At 32.8% G+C, this 20,981-nt stretch overlaps 1 protein-coding gene across 6 annotated transcripts in view; it reads left to right on the top strand.

The window, feature by feature from the left end:
- The window catches only part of CSMD3 (CUB and Sushi multiple domains 3), a 1,251,170-nt gene that overhangs the window by 558,559 nt on the left and 671,630 nt on the right, over nt 1-20,981 (top strand). For all 6 annotated transcript variants that reach the window (XM_017498748.2, XM_017498749.2, XM_037727955.1 and 3 more), the window contains one exon: nt 11,242-11,363. In XM_017498748.2, the coding sequence (XP_017354237.1) occupies nt 11,242-11,363 (122 nt within the window). The remainder of the gene's footprint in view (nt 1-11,241; nt 11,364-20,981) is intronic.

The raw sequence follows: 20,981 nt of genomic DNA, 5'->3' as shown, positions 1-20,981 counted from the left end.
CAGGATGGTCTCGATCTCTTGACCTCGTGATCCACCCGCCTCGGCCTCCCAGAGTGCTAGGATTACAGTTGTGAGCCACTGCACCTGGCCAAGGGTCAAATGGTATTTCATTCTAGATCCTTGAGGAAATGCCACACTCTAATCAAAGTTTTAATCTATGAGTTTGTATTTGGTTTCATACTCAGAAATAACATTTGATCAATAAATAATAAAAAAATCAATTTTATTTTGGAAACATTCATATATTCCTGTGATTTAACTGCTTACTCTCAGTTTATGATACAGAATTTTCAGTGCTAGATGCGTATTAAAGTTTACACAATTATAATATGTCTAATCTTCTCAAACAACAAACCACATTTTTCTCATAAGCACAGATAATGCACTTATGTCACTAGATTGGAATACAAAATAAATTCACATTTTAAAATTATAAGCTAAACACAGTGTCACTATTCTCTCTTTTTCCTCTTTTGGTGTTCACTCAGTCACAGGAGCCAGACTTTTTCCTCCACTAGAGAAAATAAATAATTACAATCAATCCACCAAAATCTCCACTCTCTTCACCTATCAATACCTTGAGAATAAGTTTACTTGTTTATTTTTGCTTTTGTTGCCTATGCTTTTGGTGTCATATTCAAATAATCATTGCCAAGATGAATGTCAATGAGATTTTTTTCCTGCTTTCTTCTAGAAGTTTTATGGAGTCATATACTACATGTAAGTCTTTAATCTATTTCAAGCTAAGTTTTGTATAATGTGTAAGATGAGCATTCAATTTCAATCTTTTGGATGTGGGTATTCAGTTTCCTCAACACCTTATTGAAGAGACTATTCTCTCCCCCATTTTGTATTTTTGGTGCCCTTGTCACAGATTAGTTGACCATATATGTGTGGGTTTACTGCTGAACACTCTATTCTGTTTCATTGATCTGTGTCTCTGTTTTTATGCCAGTACCATATTGTTATGATTACTGTAGCTTTGTATATACAGTCATATATAACATATACAATCCTGGTTCCGTAAGATTTTAATGGACCTGAAAAATTTATACCACCTAATGACATTATAGCCATTGTCACATCATAATACAATGCATTACTCATGTGTTTTGGTGATACTGGTGTAAACAAACCAACTGTTGTGCCAGTCATGTAAAATGTGGCACATACAATTATGTATACTACACAATATTTGATTATGATAATAAACAACTATGTTAGTAGTTTAAGTATTTAATACACCACACTTTTTAATCATCATTTTAGAGTGTACTCTTCTGCTTTAAAAAAAATGTGTACTCTTTCAGCAGTAAAATAGCCTCAGCCAGATCCTTTAGGAGGTATTACAGAATAAGGTGTTGTCATCATAGGAAATGACAGCTCCATATGTATTATTGCCCCTGAAGGCCTGTCAGTGGGACAGGATATGGAGGAAGACATTGCTATTGATGATCCTGACCCTGTGTAGACGTAGGCTAATGTGTGTGTTTGTGTCTTAGTTTTAAATAAATTATAAAGAGCAAAAACCAATAGAAAAAAATCATATGGAATAAACATATGAAGAAATTAAATAATGTATGTCTGTGCAATGTGTTTGTATTATAAGCTAAGTATTGTTACAAGAGTCAAAAGTTTTAAAAATGTGGAGTTTACGATATTGATTCTTCCTAACCATGAACATGGAATGTTTCTCCATCTGTTTGTGTCCTCTCTTATTTCGTTGAGCAGTGGCTTGTAGTTCTCCTTGAAGAGGTCCTTTACATTTCTTGTTAGTTGTATTCCTAGGTATTTTATTCTCTTTGTGGCAATTGTGAATGGAAGATTGTTCTTGATTTGGCTCTCTTTAAGTCTGTTATTGGTGTATAGGTGATTTTTGCACATTAATTTTGTATCCTGAGACTTTGCTGAAATTGCTTATCAGTTTCAGATTTTGGGCTGAGACGATGGGGTCTTCTAGATATACAATCATGTCGTCTGCCAATAGAGACAATTTGACTTCCTCCTTTCCTATTTGAATACCCTTTATTCCTTTTTCTTGCCTGATTGCTCTGGCTAGAACTTCCAGTACTATATGGAATAGGAGTGGTGAGAGAGGGCATCCTTGTCTAGTGCCAGATTTCAAGGGGAATGCTTCCAGTTTTTGCCCATTCAGTATGATATTGGCTGTTGGTTTGTTGTAAATAGCTTTTATTATTTTGAGATATGTTCTGTCAATACCTAGCTTATTGAGGGAGGGAAAATGTGGCACATATACACCATGGAATATTATGCAGCTATCAAAAACGATGAGTTTGTGTCCTTTGTAGGGACATGGATGAACCTGGAAACCATCATTATCAGCAAACTGGCAGAAGAGCAGAAGATCAAACACCGCATGTTCTCACTCATAGGCGGGTGTTGAACAATGAGAACACATGGACACAGGGAGAGGAGCACTACACACTGGCATCTATTGGGGGGAAATAGGGGAGGGACGGTGTGGGGTGGGGAGTTGGGGAGAGATAGCAACGGGAGAGATGCCAGATGTAGGTGATGGGGAGGAAGGCAGAAAATCACACTGTCACGTGTGTGCCTATGCAACTATCTTACATGTTCTTCACATGTACCCAAAACCTAAAATGCAATAAAATAAATTTTTAAAAATGTGGAGTTTATAAAGTAAAAAAGTTACAGTAAGCTAAGGTTAATACACTATTCAAGTAACAATTTAAAAAAAATCATTGTATTTATAAAGTTTACATTAGTGTATGGTAACACCCCGGGCCTTCACATCACTCCACACTCTCTGACTCACCAAGAGCAATTTCCAGTCCTTCAAATGCTATTCATTGTAAGTGCCCCTATGCAGGTGTGTCATTTTTAATTTTTTGTACAATACTTTTACCTTTTCTTTGTTTAGATATGTTTAGATACACAACTATCATTGTGTTCTAATTGTCTGCATTAGATTGCATACAATGTATCCAGTAGAGTAACAGGCTGAAAAGGTGTGTAGCTTAGGAGCAATAGGCTATACTGTAGTGTAGTAGGCTACACAATCTAGATTTGTGTAGTAAGCACACTCTATGATGACAAAATTGCCTGACACATGTCTCAGAATGTATCTCTATCATTAAGCAATGCATAACTGTAGTTCAAAATCAGGGAGTTTGATGCCTCAACTTTGTTCTTTCTCAAGATTCCTTTAGCTATTTGAGGAGAATGATATGCCATGATATAGACTCAAACTATCAGCCTTGTTGCAAACTGTTGATGGTAAAAATGAAATTCAAATACTAATGTTGATGGTTGAACGAAGAAAGATCAGAAAGAATTAGAAAGATTAGAAAGATTAGAAAGAACCTGAAACATGTGGGTAGCACATGCCCTGGCATACGTCTATGAAGTCAGAGATAGTTCCCTTTCCTTGCTGGGATATAACCACACCATTTCTCTCAACATCCAAATCTCATTGATTGGTGAAAGTTGTCCATCTTTAGATACCAACATTTCTCCATTTCCAGTGATTTCATATTTGCTCCCAAGGTTATTTATTGTCTTGCCTAACTGCGCAATGTGAAACTTTTAATTAAGTCAGTCCTTTGTTGGTACATCTTCCTTTGTCTGGGCCATTCTGACTTGCACTTCACAAGGTTTGAGCTGTACATACTTTCTCATTGTTACGTAGTTACATCTTATTAGAATACGTAATTTTCCAAAGTACAAGTTAGAGTTTCTAGAAGCAATAGAAAACTATTAAGTAAAGAATAATATTGGCTACTTTGTCTATCACATCTTGTGAAGCAGAAGAATTATAGTTTATGCCATTGTCAATACCAAGTTACTTTCAGAGAATGTCAAATCAGTCTCTGACACTATGAACACTTATCCTTATGCCTGGCTAATAAACAAAAAAGCCAGTATAGATATTGAAAGATAGATAGAAATGGAATTACTTCTACTAGGGGCAAGACTACAATATTTACTAACTCTCAGGTGAACAACCATTAAAAAGGAAATGCTGCAAATACATTTGAATTCAACTTGATTCTTCTAGTGGATTCATTATTTCTCATGTCACATGTCAGCAAACACTTTAAATAATAATAACATTTCTCTGAGACAGTAAAGGCCTCAGTGGGCAATAATATAACTTTCAGGCTCTAGCAACTTCATTGCACATCTTGGGAAAGCCATTCAGAGCACACAAATAACTACATGATGTAATCATATAATCATATTAGGCTTATCAGAGCTTATGGGTGACATAGTACAACTATCTAAGTTTACAAGTAAAAAAACTGAGATCCAGGTGGTTTGAATTTGCTCAAGTGGGAACATGAAGATGCAGGTATAGTTGAAGATTTGAAGATACAAGAACTAAAAACTTCAGCATAAAGATGAAAAATAAACCACTAACTGCATACTAATAACTCCTTTAATGACATATGCTATCATACTCCTCATAACAGCAACAACAACAAAATGTTCCTTACCAGAAATCTTTCAACAACCCTAACATATAGCCTTAGAATGGGAGGCAACAGGACATGCTTGTTGACACAATGTTAATGAATCTTTTGTGGATTCATTACCACATTCTGCATTCAACAAAAGGTAGAAGCTTGACTTGCTACCAAATTCCAAAGCGGGGAAAAAAACAAGTGGAAGACACAAATGATGAACAAATCCAAATCTTTGTTGTGACTCTAAGTATTTTAATCATTTGTTCATTCATTCTTTCACTGAGTGTCTTCCATATGGCAGGCACATATTTATGAACCGGAGATACTGTGATAAACAAAACCTAGTTCTTTTTTTCATGAATGTTACATTCTAAGGAGGAAAACAGACAATAAACAATTGTGTGTGTGTGTGTGTGTGTGTGTGTGTGTATGTGTGTTCTGCAAAGATAATACTTAAAAAACTAAAGTTTAGAGATATTAGAAGAGGCCATTTATGGAATACTGTTTGAGTAGAAACCTATGCCGGAAAAATAGAAAGTGCTAGGGTCTTAAAGTGTGAACATTCTCAGCCTGTTTAAGGAATTACAAGTAAGTGAGTGGAAAGAGCTTTACAGAATTTACAAATCCTAAGCATCTGTTGGAGTAAGATTACAAAAGTTCTTCAATACTATTTGAGAAATAATGATATAAAAACTCAATAAGGGAAATTCCAGGAGAGAGTGAAAATGGCTCTTGGGGGCACAATGGACCCAGAGACAACTATAGACAGACCTCAGTTGATATATTCTGTGCAAAAAGAATCCTTAACCTGTGAATCATGTCCTTACTCAACCAAAAAATAAAATGTCAGCCTTTCTTACTTGTGTAGTTGAAACATCATATCTGGTACAAATCTAAATGCCTGAAGGTTACAGTTAAAGCTAAACATATTTCATTGTACTTAACTTTATTCCTAGGCATTGTCCAAACCATAGTTAACTGTATGTGTTTTACCTGAGGAGAAAAATAGGAATACGTTGGTAGACAAGCTAAGAATACATCTTCTAGCTTCTGCTTCTATACTTATATCAATGTTAACAGTATTTTGCAATGTCTCTGCAAATGTTGGTTCATTTTATTCCACAAACAGGACTGTAAAATGTATAAGGTAGCCATTTTTAATCTTCCTTTATAAAAACATAGATGACTGAATAAAATAACCAGAATATTTTATAAAATAACAACTCTAAAGCACTAAAAAGTTAAAATAATCATAGCTATAAGAAATGTATAAATATTAGCTAACCTATTAGTTCATTATAAACTGCTCAAATCAAGATGTTAGCATTTTTATGACAATAAGCTGTCCCATTCAGAACTTACCCTATCTTTCCATTTCTACAAGTAGTATTTAGTGCCCCCCCTTTTTTTTAATAGTTAGCTTTATAGGACCTCTGTCTTATACTTCTTTTGCAAAATATGTTTTTAAAAATTATATATAATTTCTGCTGCTTGTATAAATTGGACTTTTCCATTTGAATTTCTAACTATGTTTGTTATAATAGAAACCTACACGCCTGGGTGTGATGGCTCACGCTTGCAATCCTGGCACTTTGGGAGGCCAAGGCAGGTGGACCACCTGAGGTTAGGAGCTAAAGACCAGCCTGGCCAACATGGTGAAACCCCATCTCTACTAAAAATACAAAAAAAAAAAAAAATTAGCCAGGTGTGGTGATAAGCACCTGTACTTCCAGCTACTTGGGAGGCTGAGACAGGAGAACTGCTTGAACCTGGGAGTTAGAGGTTGCAGTGAGCCGAGATCATGACACTGCACTCCAGCCTGGATGACAGATAAGACTCCATCTCACAAAAAAGAGACACCTATACATTTTATATGAACTATATATTTTAAAGCTGACATATAGGACTCTTAAAAATAATATAACATATTGTGGTAGATAAATTATTATGTCTCTGGAATGTAAGAAATAAAAATTGTATTACATGTAAATAATGACATGTGTTTTTTATTCAAATTCTAATACTTTTTTCAAATTTTCTTGATTTTTTGCCTTGCCTGGAACCTGTAAGACAATATTATATGGTATCACTAGTGTTGGCATCCACATTTTGTTCTAATCTTTAATTACCAAAGCTGTCATATTTTATTTATAACCTAACACTTGCTTTGATTTCATACATTCATTGGTATATTTACAATGTTTTTGTCTTTTTCTACCATTTCTGTTTTTCTGAGACTATAAGTATGGAATTCTTACATGCTTAGAAATTTCAGCTTAATTTCTGAAATGTACTACTTTACTGCTGTGCATCTACTGTAGCCACATTTACTTATTTCCTTTGTGTTACTAAAAGCTCCATTGAAGAGGACAATTTGTATCAAAATAATGTATGAACTCAATATAATTCAATCCAGTCACCAGTCTCCTTTACTTTGACAAACTGACACATCTAAAAGTTTATGGAAAAACAAATATTAATGGCTAATCAAGATAATTATGAAACTGAATAGGAATGGGGAGATGCATGCCATCTATGTAAAAAAATGATGAAAGCAGCATGGTACTGGCAGAAGAGTCACCATAGATCAGTAAGTCAATACCAAAAAAAAAAAAAAAAGGCTCAAACCCATATATGAGTTTCTTAAACATTTATGTATAGTCTATATAAATATATAAAAATAATATAAATGGTATTTTTAGTTCAGGAAGAATAATATAGAATTTACTAAAAATACTTCTTTACCTTGCCCCATACAAAACCAATTTGTAGATAAAGTTTAATTATAACACAATAAAACTATTAAAGAATGAGAAATATTGTTATTTTATTTAGATTTGAAGAAAATCTTCCTTAAGTGAGATATAAAACACAAGATCTAAAAGAAAATACTGACAGATTTACACATAATTTTTAAGTTTGCAGAGAAAAATTCAAAGAAAAATTAAAAGCAACAAAAGTCTGTAATAAAATATTTGTAGCACACATAAATGAGTTAATATTAGTAATATACCAGAAGTTTTAATAAATCAGTAAGAAAAAACGAAACGAGGAAAAGTGTACAAAGAAAAAAGAGCGAAAAACAGAGATAACAATAAAGACTTCTGTTAAAGTGTACTAAAAATGTAAAGAGCTGGAAAGTAAAACATTGACATTCTTGACATAATGACAAAATCACAATGGTTGATACTGTTATTTTGGTGACAGCATGGGGAACTGTTCTCTTTTTAATATTTTTTAGAATATGCTGAAAAAACTTTTGGAGAGTAATTTAGGCATATTTATCAAAATTTTAAATGCTCACGTGTTGTAACTAATTAATTTTTCTTCTAAGAATTAATCCTACAATAATAACACAAGTATAAAGCACAAATACAATGGAATTACAGATAAAAATTACTTATTGTAGTAAGCCACTGAGATTTTGACGTTTGTTTTTCCATAATAATCAGCTTATTTTTCCAACTATGAAACAAAATACGTAAATGTACCAAGATCTTCATTGTGTTTGTGTTGCTATGTGGGAACAGCTGCAACTCTGTTCAAATAGCAGGTCTATTCTACATGTCTTCTTATTTCCCACTGCAAGATTAAGAAAACCTCGTAATTATCATGTGCTATTCTCATAGTGGAAGGCTGTCAAAAACTTCCAATAGTTCTGTCAGCTTCTGTTTGCACTGTTAAACCTATGAAAGCAAAAAAAAAACTGTATGTACTGACCGAGAGCAGTCATCATGACATATATGAAAAATATCTTCAGACTGATAATATAGAATTAGCTATGTTTGTTAAAATACACAAATACATTTTAAAAAACAAGAAATATGCAAAAACTCATATTGACCACAAAACAAAAATATCTGTAGATCGCCTACTTGTTAAATGGTTATGGTGAGGTTTGGATGGAAGTAAATAAGCTTACCAAAATACTTATGGGTGATAGATACTTATCATTTTGTAAATTTTTTCTTTATTTTTATAGAAAAAGAAAATCATTTTCATAGAGGACAGTTTTTCACTCTGAAACATATTTATAAAGATTCTTAATCATCATGAAGAGGGCACAATTTTATAGTGAATTTAAGAGCTGTGCCAAAGAACTTGTACATTTGTTTCTTTAGCAAACATACCTACATCATGAAAGCCATTATACTGAGCTAACAAAGAGGTAAATAAGACCTTGTTTTCAAAAGATTATGTATGTATATAGTTTAGAAAGCAAAGTATGCCAGAGAATTACGAAGAAAAGAAGAGAAGCAGTATATTCAATAAGAAAGCTATAGCTACTACAAACCAATTGCGTTATGATTGCTATAAGTTTCTCATTTCTATAAAGTTCTTAAGCTCTCTCAAGCCACATTCTCTATCAGGCCACAGGCACCTAAACATTTGTATAAATATGCTGTTAATAATATGCTATAAACTGTACAATCCATTACAGGACCCTAAGTGGAAGAATTAGAAACCGTTCTTATGGAAAGAAGTGGCACATCACCTTGGCTTTGTTTAAATAAATAGAATATCTTCAAGTAAATGTAAGAAGGAATGATATTCTAGACTTGGAAAGCAGCATGAAAAATCTAGAACATTATAAGGCGTATGGTAAATTCAAGGAAGGGCAAGAAGTCTGTTCTAGCACAAGTAAAGTGTATGACTATTTAAAATAGTGGGACATTGTACTAGAAAATAAATTTAGGTAATAACAGGAATAATTATAATTCTCTGTCAGGAAATGTGTACTTTATTCCATTGGAAATAGATACCAAGTTTTCATACAATTAGGTAACGTAATCAAATCTGTGTTTTAGAAAGATAAATATAGTAGCACTGAGGAGGATGTAATAGAGAAGTTGGAATCTGGAAAAGGAGTTAAATGGCTTTTACCACTACAAGAAAAATGAGGAAGAAGCACTGGACATTGAGAAGAGAAGAATGAAACAAAAATAGAGATATTTCCAAGGAGGAAAACAGAATAGACCTTGAGGAGTATTTCTGCAAGGCAAGGAGCTGGATTGTCTATTCAAGAAACATTTAGTTGAAAGTGCTTCCTAAAAGCATCTCATTGAATGTCCAGCAGACAAAAAGATTAATCTAGAAACCAAGAGAGATGCCAAATCTGGAGATGTAGATTTGAAAGCTGTCAAATGTCCTTTCCAGTCATAGAAGCGAATTAGTTTAACTGTTGAGAGAAACCATTGAACAAATGGAAAAGAGGTGATTAAATCAATTTAGAATTATTCTACTTAAGGGTCAGATAAATAAAAATAAAATAAAACCAGAACAAAGAATATAGTAGAGCAGAACTGTTTAAAACATACATACAAATAATCAATAGAGCTTAGTACTGTATAAGGGAAGGGAGAAAATTTGAAACAAAGCCTATCAATACTTTGCATTACTGCTGAGATATCAAATATGCATAAAAAAATGAAGAGGTACTGTATTTAGCAATTATGGGGTCATTGCTGGCTTTGAAATAGCAATTTAAACAATTAAATGAGAATGCGAATCAGACTGAAATACTTCAATGAGAGAAAGGGGAAAAGAAAATGAATTAGTGAGCATAGAATATTTACAGGAAGTTAAGTAGTAAATGGGAGAAAAGATTGAATTTCAAATAATGGTGAGGGAAGAAAAATACAATTTATTATTTTCTCTATACAAAACAATATGATTTTATGGTTAAAATATAGAAAATATACAGACACACACAAGATAATTAAAAGTAACTATTAAATCAACACAAGACGTAACCATCAAGTTGCAGGAACGTTGTCTGAAATAGATTTACGCCATAAAGAAAATAAACTAGTAAAGAAATCTACATGTAACATACAAGAAAGACACACTTTTAGTGATTTAAAAAACAAGATTTGAGTCAGAAGACCTGGGCTGAAATTCTGACTACTATATACTAGAAGAGTGGCTTTGATCATGTCAAGAAAACTTTTAGGAGGTCCATAAACTGATTTTCAAAGTTGTGATGATAACTATGTACAGATTGAAGTGTATATGAAAATATACATTTAATGGTCCATCATTTAAACATACAACAGATTATTGTTGATGGATTAGAAAATGATAATGTGGGCAGGATTCAACAGAACTGGCAAAGAAATCAAAATCAAAAGTAGTGGAATCCAGAAATTCATGGTGATCAAGAAGCATGTTAGAAAACAGAAACAGTATGATCACTGGCTCATTTATTAAGTAGAAAAAAGATGAGTTAGAACACTGAGAAAATGCTACAACTTTCCACTCTTGTGGGAATTCATTAAATTACTTAAATGTAACTCCTTTTTTTTTTTTTTTTGTCTGACTGCTTTAATTCATAGTTATAAGTATAGAAAGAGAAGTTTTCCTATTGGTGGTTCTCAACTGCACTATTGTGAGTCCTAGGGTACTTAATAAACACAAACAAAAACACTTTTTAGATTGCTTCATTAATCCAAGGCTCTACTTCATTCTCTTTGTATATATTTGTTAACACAATATTGGGTAAATATACCTTTCTCTAATTAAACACACCTATTTAGAATCAGAGGACAATTTATCATTCTTCACATTTCTGTTCATAACTAGTTTTCCATTAATGTTGAAAGTATTGAGCTTGTGAATCTCAGGGTGTTAAAAACACTGTATTTTTGTAAGTGACATTAGAGCACCATAACATATTTTTCAATGTGGTTATAATTAGGTCATTGTGAATTTAAAGTCTATTTGCAAGATATATTATTGTTGTAATTTTACATGTGGCATATGTTCATCTTTTAAAATGCAATTTCTCTTTTAGTGAAGACGTGTGGCTCTAATCTTCAAGGACCAAGTGGTACCTTTACATCTCCCAACTTTCCATTCCAGTATGACAGCAATGCACAATGCGTCTGGGTCATCACAGCAGTGAATACAAATAAGGTAAGAGAACACCATATGTGATTTAAAAAAAAAAAGTCATAATCATAAGGACAAAGGCAAAGAAGTAATAAGGAAAATGCAGTATAGAAAATTCATAACTCAAGTAGGATTTTGGCAATATTCTCTACTTATCCATTTTTAAAACAAGTTTATATGAGAAATTTGGGAAAAAATAAAAATAATACAACTCTACTCCCAGCTACTAACGTATAAATAAAAATGTTAAAATTATAAATGAATGCTTTCTGAAGTACATTTTTGAAGGTTGTGTTTGCTTTTTAACAGTAGTTATGAATAGTAGATTTTTTCTTTGTATCTTTCTGTTTGACACATCATTCAGGTCAATCATGTTTTTATACATAGCTGACTTTCAGTATTTCTCTATTGCTATATATCACATAGATATTTATTTGAAATAGCTTGTTTAATGTGCTTTGCAATAATAAAGAATTTATATTATGGATATTTCAAAAGGTTGAATTGACTTTCTAGTTGATTCTAATATGAGTAACCCATCTAACTATGTATGTGCCACTACACATCAAACAAAAGTATAGCACAATGAGTGTAAAAGCAACTGAAAATTTTTCTGGTTTTTCTTCCCTTCTCTTGCTATCCTGCTTCTGTTTGTAAGATGTGATTTTGTAGCAATACAGAGGACCTAAATAGAAAAAAAAAAAAAAATCAACATTTCTCTCAGATCTTAAATTATGTGATAGCTTTTTTTGGGTTAGATTTTAAAAAGCTTGGTAGTAGAGCTCATAAAATTGGGTCAGATTGTGTAGAGCTTGGTGGTAGAGCTCATAAAACTGGGTCAGATTGTGTTTCAAATACTGATGTATAATTTACAGATAACTAAGTTACTTAACCTTTATGATGTTCAGTTTCTTTATCTTTGAAATGTGAATAGTAACGAAACATAGTTTATAGTATCATAAAAAGAGAAGTAAGTTAATACAAATACAGTTGTTAATAAAACTAACAAGGCCTTGAAATACATTAATTCATCATTATTAAAGTATATATTGCCTCCCGGGAATTTTTGTGATCGCCTGTCAAGTTCTTGAAACCTAATTCTAAGAGCAGCAGAGTTGATTTAAAACTCAACCCAGTGACAGTTATATTTGCCTCTAAGAAGAGCACTAATTTATAAATCAGAAGAACTAGATCAGAAGCCTATTCTGCCCCAAATTATGTATATAAACTTGGGTAAATTTCTAAATCAAACCTCTCTGTTGCATGAAGAAAATCATGTTATCCACCCAACCTATGCCATCAGTTAAATTCGGTGCAACAAATATTTACTGATTTCTTTCTCTGTGTATATTATTGGTTGTTGAGAAAAAAAAAACATGAGATGCTTGAAAAACAAACAGACATTTGTTGAAAACTTAGCAGCATGCTGTACACTATTCTCAGTAGGTTTTTTTTTTGGCATTTTTTATGAATTATTTAATCCTTTTAGGAATTTCTTGAGGGAGATACTTTTATTGTCTGCATCTAAGCAAACCTCCAAATAGCTTGTCTAAGATCACATAGTTAGGAAAGGTCAGAGCTGTGTACTTTATGAGAAATGTGTATGTACAAAGACATATTGCAACTAAGGTATAAGTATCTTTTAATAAGATATACATGAAGCAAATTCATTATAAGGTATGGAATAAACACATTTCATTAATCTTGCATTGAGATATAAACATTGTTTTTTCTTGGCAATTACATGTAATTGTCATCAAAATGAGGTAATATCTCATGTTTTATAAGATATCTGCTTTGCTAACTTTAAATCATTGTCATTACTGAATTACCTGAAGTTTCAGAGGTTGTCACATTTCTACATGTTTATCTTACCTAATATACTAAGCTTTTATTTCTCCTTTTTCTCTAAAAAAGTTTAATTTATTTTGTTAGGACATAATGACTTTCACTTCTTTGCTATTTTTATTAATAAATTAATGTAGACATTTAATTTTGATCAGTTGGTTTAACTCTTTTTTTAAAATGTAGACATTTAATTTTGATCTGTAGGTGCAACCCTTTTTAAAGATGTCTTACAGAAACTGGTTTGCAAGAATTATTCATCATGAGCCACAATAAGAATTATATTTTACCCAGTTCAAACACAAACACACACACACACACACACACACACACACACACACACACACCATGGTTTCATACATATAAAACATTTTCCTTTACATGCATGCCATTCTAGTCATCTGTAATCTATTTATTTTTAAAACATCGATTATGCGCTACTCAATTAATTTCATGATGCACTAACAGGTTATAGCAAACAGTTTGAAAAACACTGTTGGAAGTATTTGCTTCCATAGATTACTCCTTGGAACCCTTTTCAGAAGGAAATTGCTGGTGTAAATCATAAGCACACAGCTATACTAGTTTGTATACATCCCAATTAACCAAAAGTGCTCAATACTTCAACACTTATAATTTGTTCAATAATTATAGCTCAGGCTTTTCTGTATATTTGAGCAAATATGGTGTTCTCAATGTACCAAAAAAAAAACCCATGGTTGATGGAAAAAATAACCTGAGATTTGAAACTTTATGAAATTAATTAAACTTATTTCAATTTGGGCTGTCATTCTCACTAACTATGAGAGTCACAGTCTCTTTTTCATATATTAGAGGTTATAATACCATATCATAAGATAGTACAGATAAGAACATTTGAAATTCCAGGTATAAATCAAGTTCACTTTAAACTTATTTTTATTGCCAAATGTTGCCATTTCATCAAGAAGCATGCTTATCTCCCGTTATTTACTGGACTTAACATGTATTAATGCAAAAGAAGTATCATTACATATAATTTTCTTCTATATTTCATTATGTGGTTGAATAATTTATAAGTGACTGTCTTCTTCTAAAACATTAAACATTAAATTATAGTCATTATTTCTAGTAAGTTTATAAACATTACAATTAAGTTCACAGAAAATAAAATCTAATATCTGAGCATTACAATCAAAACTGATAATATACATTTTGATGTTCATTTATGCCCCTTCCACAAGCTTCTGTAAGGGAATGTTTCCTTTAATTATGGCATTTGAGTGATGAAAATAATTGAGGATTTTTTCATAATGGCAAGTTAAAATATTAGACTAGTACTTTAAACATACCTAGTCTTTTAATTAATTGTTCTTCTTGCATTAAGATACACATTCAACATTAGCTCCACGTGTGAAATGAAGACTGAAGACATACCTGGATCTGTTTTTCTTGTCACTTTCCATCTTACACTTGTTTTTCTAACTTTCAAAACATAATCATATATTACTTTTTCAACTGGAATATTAATATGTTACATTGCTTGAGTATAATAGGAAATTCCAGATTCATAGCTCCTAAGAGACAGATCTTGAGAAAAAAAAAAAAAAAAAAAAACAAATTCCTGTGAATAAATACAAGTTATATTGTATACATATGTCAGTTTACCAGTAGAATATCTAAATTTTCTTAAATGTTAAATATATTTATGTTGTGGCTATGCATACTACATATATGTCTATACATATTTATGTGGATAACTAATTTACAGGTGTGGGCCAGAAGTCCCTGAGTCTCCACTTATACTCAGTGACCTTGAAAACAAAATTGTCATCTCTATTATAAGCACATGAGAGCCATTTTCAGCATTTATTATAACAAGTATAGAAAAAAANAAAAAAAACAAATTCCTGTGATCCAAGCGACAAACTCAGAGAAATGCCCCTATCTGCATCTATGCATCTGTGTATCTATCATCTATTTTTCTGTGTGTCTATTTCTGTATACAGGTATGTATGTTATGTATCTATCAATCTTGTCATCTATCATTTAATTGCCATTTATTCATCCACCTATTTTTAATCCCTCTATTTGTCTCTCTATGTATCCTTATATAGAACTCATGATACCTAGGATATTATAGGCCAATTTTAATTAAAATACAAAGTCTGGCTTTTTTAGGCACAAAGAGTTTCTTATTTTTAAGAAACTGATTTTACAGTTTTTCCATTTATAAAATATCATGGACATCTTCTATAAATTGAGTTAACTAATGATGCAAGATTTTGAGAAAAATATATTTAAAATACTTATAAAATTAGAGTACAGTAGAAATTGCATCCTTTGCAACTAGTCACACTAAGAATATTAAATAATAGATGTCAATGTAAAATTGTAGGGTAAAATACAGCTTCCAAAATCTCTTTATTTATGTGAGCAAGAGTTTGCTGTATATGGGTCTAGCCAATAGAAATGGAATGTGAGCCGCATATTTAATTTTAACTTTTTCAGTAGTCACAGTTTTAAGGAGAAGAAATTAATTTTAATTTTATATGGTATTTAACCACAGATACTATAATTTCAACATGTAATTGACATAAAGTTAATTCAAGAATATACCACCTCTCATCTTTATTCTTAATCTTTGAAATCTAGAATGTATTTAGCAAGTTCAGCATATGACAATTCAAATCATCCTTATTTCTAGTGCTGAATAGTCACATATTGCTAGTGGCTACCATGTTAACCATTTTCACTACCACAGAGAGTTCTATTGGATTGCTCTGTGTGGAGAATAAAAGGTGATGTGGTGGGTATTGGAGAGAATATATGCCTCATTGCCAGGTAATTGCCTCAGGTGAAGTTTTTGCTAGGACTTCAGGGAAAGGAAAACTGAAATGGCAGAAATTGGCAGAAATGACTCTGAAAGACTTGGGTTTTAAGATTCTCCACTTCGTTACAGAGCATCCAAATGTCTCTATTTCAAATTTCAGGATCCCATTTATTCTCAATTAATTCCCTAGTTTCCACATAAGAAACTTTGTGAATCCATAAGTTCAGGTTACATTTTAATTATGTAACTTGCATAATTAAATTCTGGGTATGTTTCAGCAATACCTGTCCAGTGCTACAGGTTCACCATAGAACGTTTCTTGTTCTCTGACTACTATGTGAGCTGTATTTTCTCTTTCTGACTCCGATGCATTCATCACTTGCCATCTCTTTCCATTGTCAGTGTGGTCTTCAGTATGTTAGTCATCAAGTGCATCAATCCCTTGCCCTCTCCCAACAAATTTTGTCCTCAAAATCTGTTACATTTCAACCACAAAAGATAAACAATTATATGTGACATTTTTTTACTATCTATGAACTCAGCTCTGACAAGATTAAAAAAAAATAATAAGCAAACCACTCCCCCAAAACCCATTTTTGAAGGTCTGTTTTTTAGTCTTACTCTTGATATGAATGACTGCATTGGCAAGATCTAGTCAGAAAAATATAATCTGTATTAGCTGTTTAAAATGAATGGAATTAATTTGAGGAATTGTTGCACAGGCATTGTAATGCATAAACAGCAACAATTAATGCAGAAGCAATAACTACATAGATAGAAACTATCCTTCCAGCTGGAAAAAGAAAAGTCAAAACTGTGATGTTACCAGAACCTAAGAGTTTGCAGTAAAAATGGTCTAGACCTGGTGCTCAAATTTCAAAGGAGGAAATCTTTCATGGTTGGTGGTCACACTTCTGAGGAAAGGATGTGAGCTGGCAGGTTTAGGCAGCCGCTAAAAAAAAAAAAAGAATCTGAAAATTCTAATTTGCAGTGTTCCAACCCAAATATCAAAGGGCAGAATGCAAAATAATTGGCTAGAGCTAAGAGATAGCATGTAAATAATTAGCACAGTATTGCTTTCAAGTAAAAGGAAAAAGCTACAGGTGGAGCTAGTTTAGGAGAAAAAATATTTATATTTGTTACATTTGAAGTATTTATTAGATTGGATATCAAGTTGGATATAAAAGTCCAGAAATCTTTTTTTTTTTTTAAAGGATAGAGGTGGAAGCTTGCAAATTGTCAGCTATAGATGTTATTTGAAACCGTGAGAGTAAAAAATCTCATAGTAAGCCTTAGTGGGAAAGCCAAAATTAGAATAAATACTGAATGAATGGCCAGGCATGGTGGTTCATGCCTGTAATCCCAGCACTTTAGGAGGCCAAGGTGGGTGTATCACCTGAGGTGAGGAGTTTGAGACCAATCTGGCCAACATGGCGAAAACCCGTTTCTACTAAAAATATAAAAATTAGCCAAGTGTGGTGGCGGGCGCCTGTAATCCAAGCTACGTGGAGAATGAGAGAGAAGAATCTCTTGAGCCTGGGAGGGAGAGGTTGCAGTGAGCCCAGATCGTGCCACTGCACCCCAGCCTGGGAGACACAGCCAGACTGTCTCCAAAAAAAAAAAAAAAAAATAGTGGATAACAACTGGCAAAAGCTAATGAGTAGGATGCGTAATTGAAAATATTCTTGTACATTTTTTGGTATATGTCTTCTAATGTTACATTTTTATGTAATTGAAGACTGTCCATTTCCAACCCAGAAAACAAATATCCATAGAAGAATCAGAGTAAGTGCCTTAAGTATATTTGAACTATTATTTTAAATGTAAATATGTAACAGTAATAAAAATTGCAAAATGTATTTATATTATTAATGTACTCAGAACACTTGCTATTTATTTTTTCTTAGTTGATAATAAATGAAAAACTCTATCTCATGTAAGTATCCCATTAACCATTTTCCTTCATATTTCCTTCATTTTACTTATAAAGTACTTCTCATATTCAAGATTGGAAAGTACTGATTAAAATTAAATACAGTGATCAGAATTACTCAAGTGTATTGCCTTTAAAAATTAAAAGAACTATTAAGTGAGAGAAGCATGAAGTCCCTTTCTTATATTCTGCCCAATTCTTCTTGCTATATCATTGAATACACCTTTTTCAATTAAGTATAAATGTTGACTTTTGCAGGAAAAGGAAAACATCCCAATTTCAGTTGTAAACTGATATTCTAGGACTTAGCTTGAGGTCACCCTTAATCCTAATGCCATAACATGCCCTATAATGATAATTAAGTTTGGGATTTATTCTTGAGTGTTTGTTTGGCCCTAGTGATTGGAAATCTGTTTTGTTTTCTACCCATGCATCCATTCTATTATATCTTCAGTTAGTTAAGTTGGATCTTCCCTTGTCATCACTAGTCTCTTTTTTAGGGACTGAAATCCTATTCTAATCCATACGCTGCTGTCTAGAGCTTTGAAATCCATGAAAATAACTTCCCTAAGCAAATTGTCTGACTTCCTGCTCCTGGCTCCCACACCACTCTGTTGACCCTGGAACCAATCTTCTCAACATAAACTTTCTCTTCCTTTACTGCCATCTACTTATTGCCATTTATCTAATAGTTTTCCTCCCAAATTTTACAACTGATTCTGTCATCTGAGACTTTATTTCTACTGGGGAATGTGTGCTTATTTATTCCTTCAAATAAGTATGTATTGAGTACCTACTGTTCCCAGGTATAGTCCTTGAAGCTGAACGTTCAAAGGTCCTTTATATCACAATCCCTTTGTATCCTTTATATCACAATTATTTCTCTCATGGATTTTACATTGTACTCAGGGAAATTTTCAGGAGGAGTAATGAGAAAAACAGGTGAAACTTGGCCTGTAGTAGTCTTGAATCCATGTTAGTTTTTTGCTTACACAGCATCCATCTGTTCTCCATGGTTTTTAAAAGCCAAGAAATCACCTTTCTACTATTTTGGGTGGTCCTGAAAGGGACTTCAATCAAAGTTACACTGCCCCTAACCTTTCCACCCTCATTTGCCAAGAAGATCCCATACGGTGGTGTGCTGGAAATAACTTTTACCAGCTACTGAGAGCTGATGATGAAATTATAAGGAATATAACAAGCTGGTTGTGAAGTATATCCAATAATAAAATTGAGATTTTGATACAAAACAGTTGAATAGAATTTAGTTGCTTTAATTAAAAAACAATTTAATTAGAAATTAGAAAAATCAACTAGAAGATTCCCCAAGTCAACAAAAGTAGCCCTGGTCACTATTTATAGAATATCCAGGCTTGGCAGTAGGAGAATTTTAAAGGTGCTGATCTTTTTTTTTTCCATTCTCCTGAGTGAGTGAACTATACTTGTGTGGCACTTCCTTAACTATCCCTAGCCCCTACCAATGGCACTTATTTTTTTCTTCAAATGGTTTATTTAGTTGAAATATTTTATTTAAAATAGGTTACTCTATGCAAATACAATAAATAATCAAAAATAAATAAATATCAATAAAGAAAAACTGAGGCCAGATGCAGTGACTCATATCTGGGAGCTACTTTGGGAGGCCAAGGTGGGAGGGTCACTTGAAGCCGTGAGTTTGAGTCTAGCCTGGGCAGCATAAAAGACCCTTTTTCTGCAAGACAATTTTTTAAAAATTATCCTGATGGGCCATGGTAGCATATGTCTTTAGTCCCAACTACTCAGGAGGCTGGGGTGGAAGGATCATGTGAGCTCAGGAGTTTGAGGATGCATGAGCTATAACCCTTCCACCACATTACAGCCTGGGTGACAGAGCAAGGCCCTATCTCAAGAAAATTAAAAAGTATATTTATAAAGAGAAAAAAGAAAGAAAGAGAAAGAAAGAGAAAAAGAAAGAAAGTCAAAGAGAAAGAAAGCATTAGCATTATTCAATATGGAATTTTTTTGTTACTACAAAATTAAAGAGGAAAATGCATGTAATCTTCTAGCCAGAGATAATTCTTTTTAACATTTAGAATGTTTATTTTTGTTTTTTCTTTTCTCTCTCTTCCTCCCTCCCTCCTTCTCTCTCTCTCTCTCGTTCTTTCTTTCTCTCTTTTTTCTCTTTATAAATATACTTTTTAATTTTCTTGAGATAGGGCCTTGCTCTGTCACCTTCAATTTTGAAGTGTATTGAGCCTATAGTGATTACATTGTGAATGGCACAAAAAATGTGGAAATATTCTTCCAGCATTCAAAAATTATGATCTGATTCAGTAATAAAGTCATTCACATCATTGACAAACAAATGTTGTTTCAACATATGTATTCATTTTTATCATTGTTTTACTCATTAACATAAATATTAACCAACATTTATGTGAGAACTATACTTATTCATTCATCAATTTGCAACAGTGAGTCAGCTACAGGTACAAATGTTTGGCAGACATCAACAAAACCGTTCTCTGAGAAGCAATTGGCTGTGTGGAATTTATAATCGAGAATATTGTATGTTTGTCATTATTTGTAAATTGTGTGTTACACATCTTTTATATAAGTAAATTTTAATAAGCATGACTTAAAGTATAATAAAACAAATAAACAACAAACAAAACAACCAAGATCTATAGGCTTTTCAGTTAGGATTAGGTTTGGATGTCAGTGACAGAAAACTCATAACAGAGACTTAAGATATGTATCTGGTACAAAACTAATGTGTCTTTGCTCTAGAAATTTCTAAGAGTCATAGGCTAACTCATTACCCTACCATCCCCAGTTTGTGTTATTTGTGTTAGGTTCCAACATGTTGTATAACCCATCTAGGAAGCAGGTTGGGGGAAGTGATAAGTAAGGGAAACAAAGGACAAATGTAAGCTATGTCTTAAGAAACATTCCGGCCGGGCGCGGTGGCTCAAGCCTGTAATCCCAGCACTGTGGGAGGCCGAGGCGGGTGGATCACGAGGTCAAGAGATCGAGACCATCCTGGTCAACATGGTGAAACCCCGTCTCTACT

The sequence above is a fragment of the Cebus imitator genome, unplaced genomic scaffold (genome assembly GCF_001604975.1).
Source record: "Cebus imitator isolate Cc_AM_T3 unplaced genomic scaffold, Cebus_imitator-1.0 Scaffold250, whole genome shotgun sequence".
Lineage (NCBI taxonomy): Eukaryota > Metazoa > Chordata > Mammalia > Primates > Cebidae > Cebus > Cebus imitator.
Note: the sequence above shows the minus strand (reverse complement) of the source record. Positions and strands in the feature narration are given on the sequence as shown.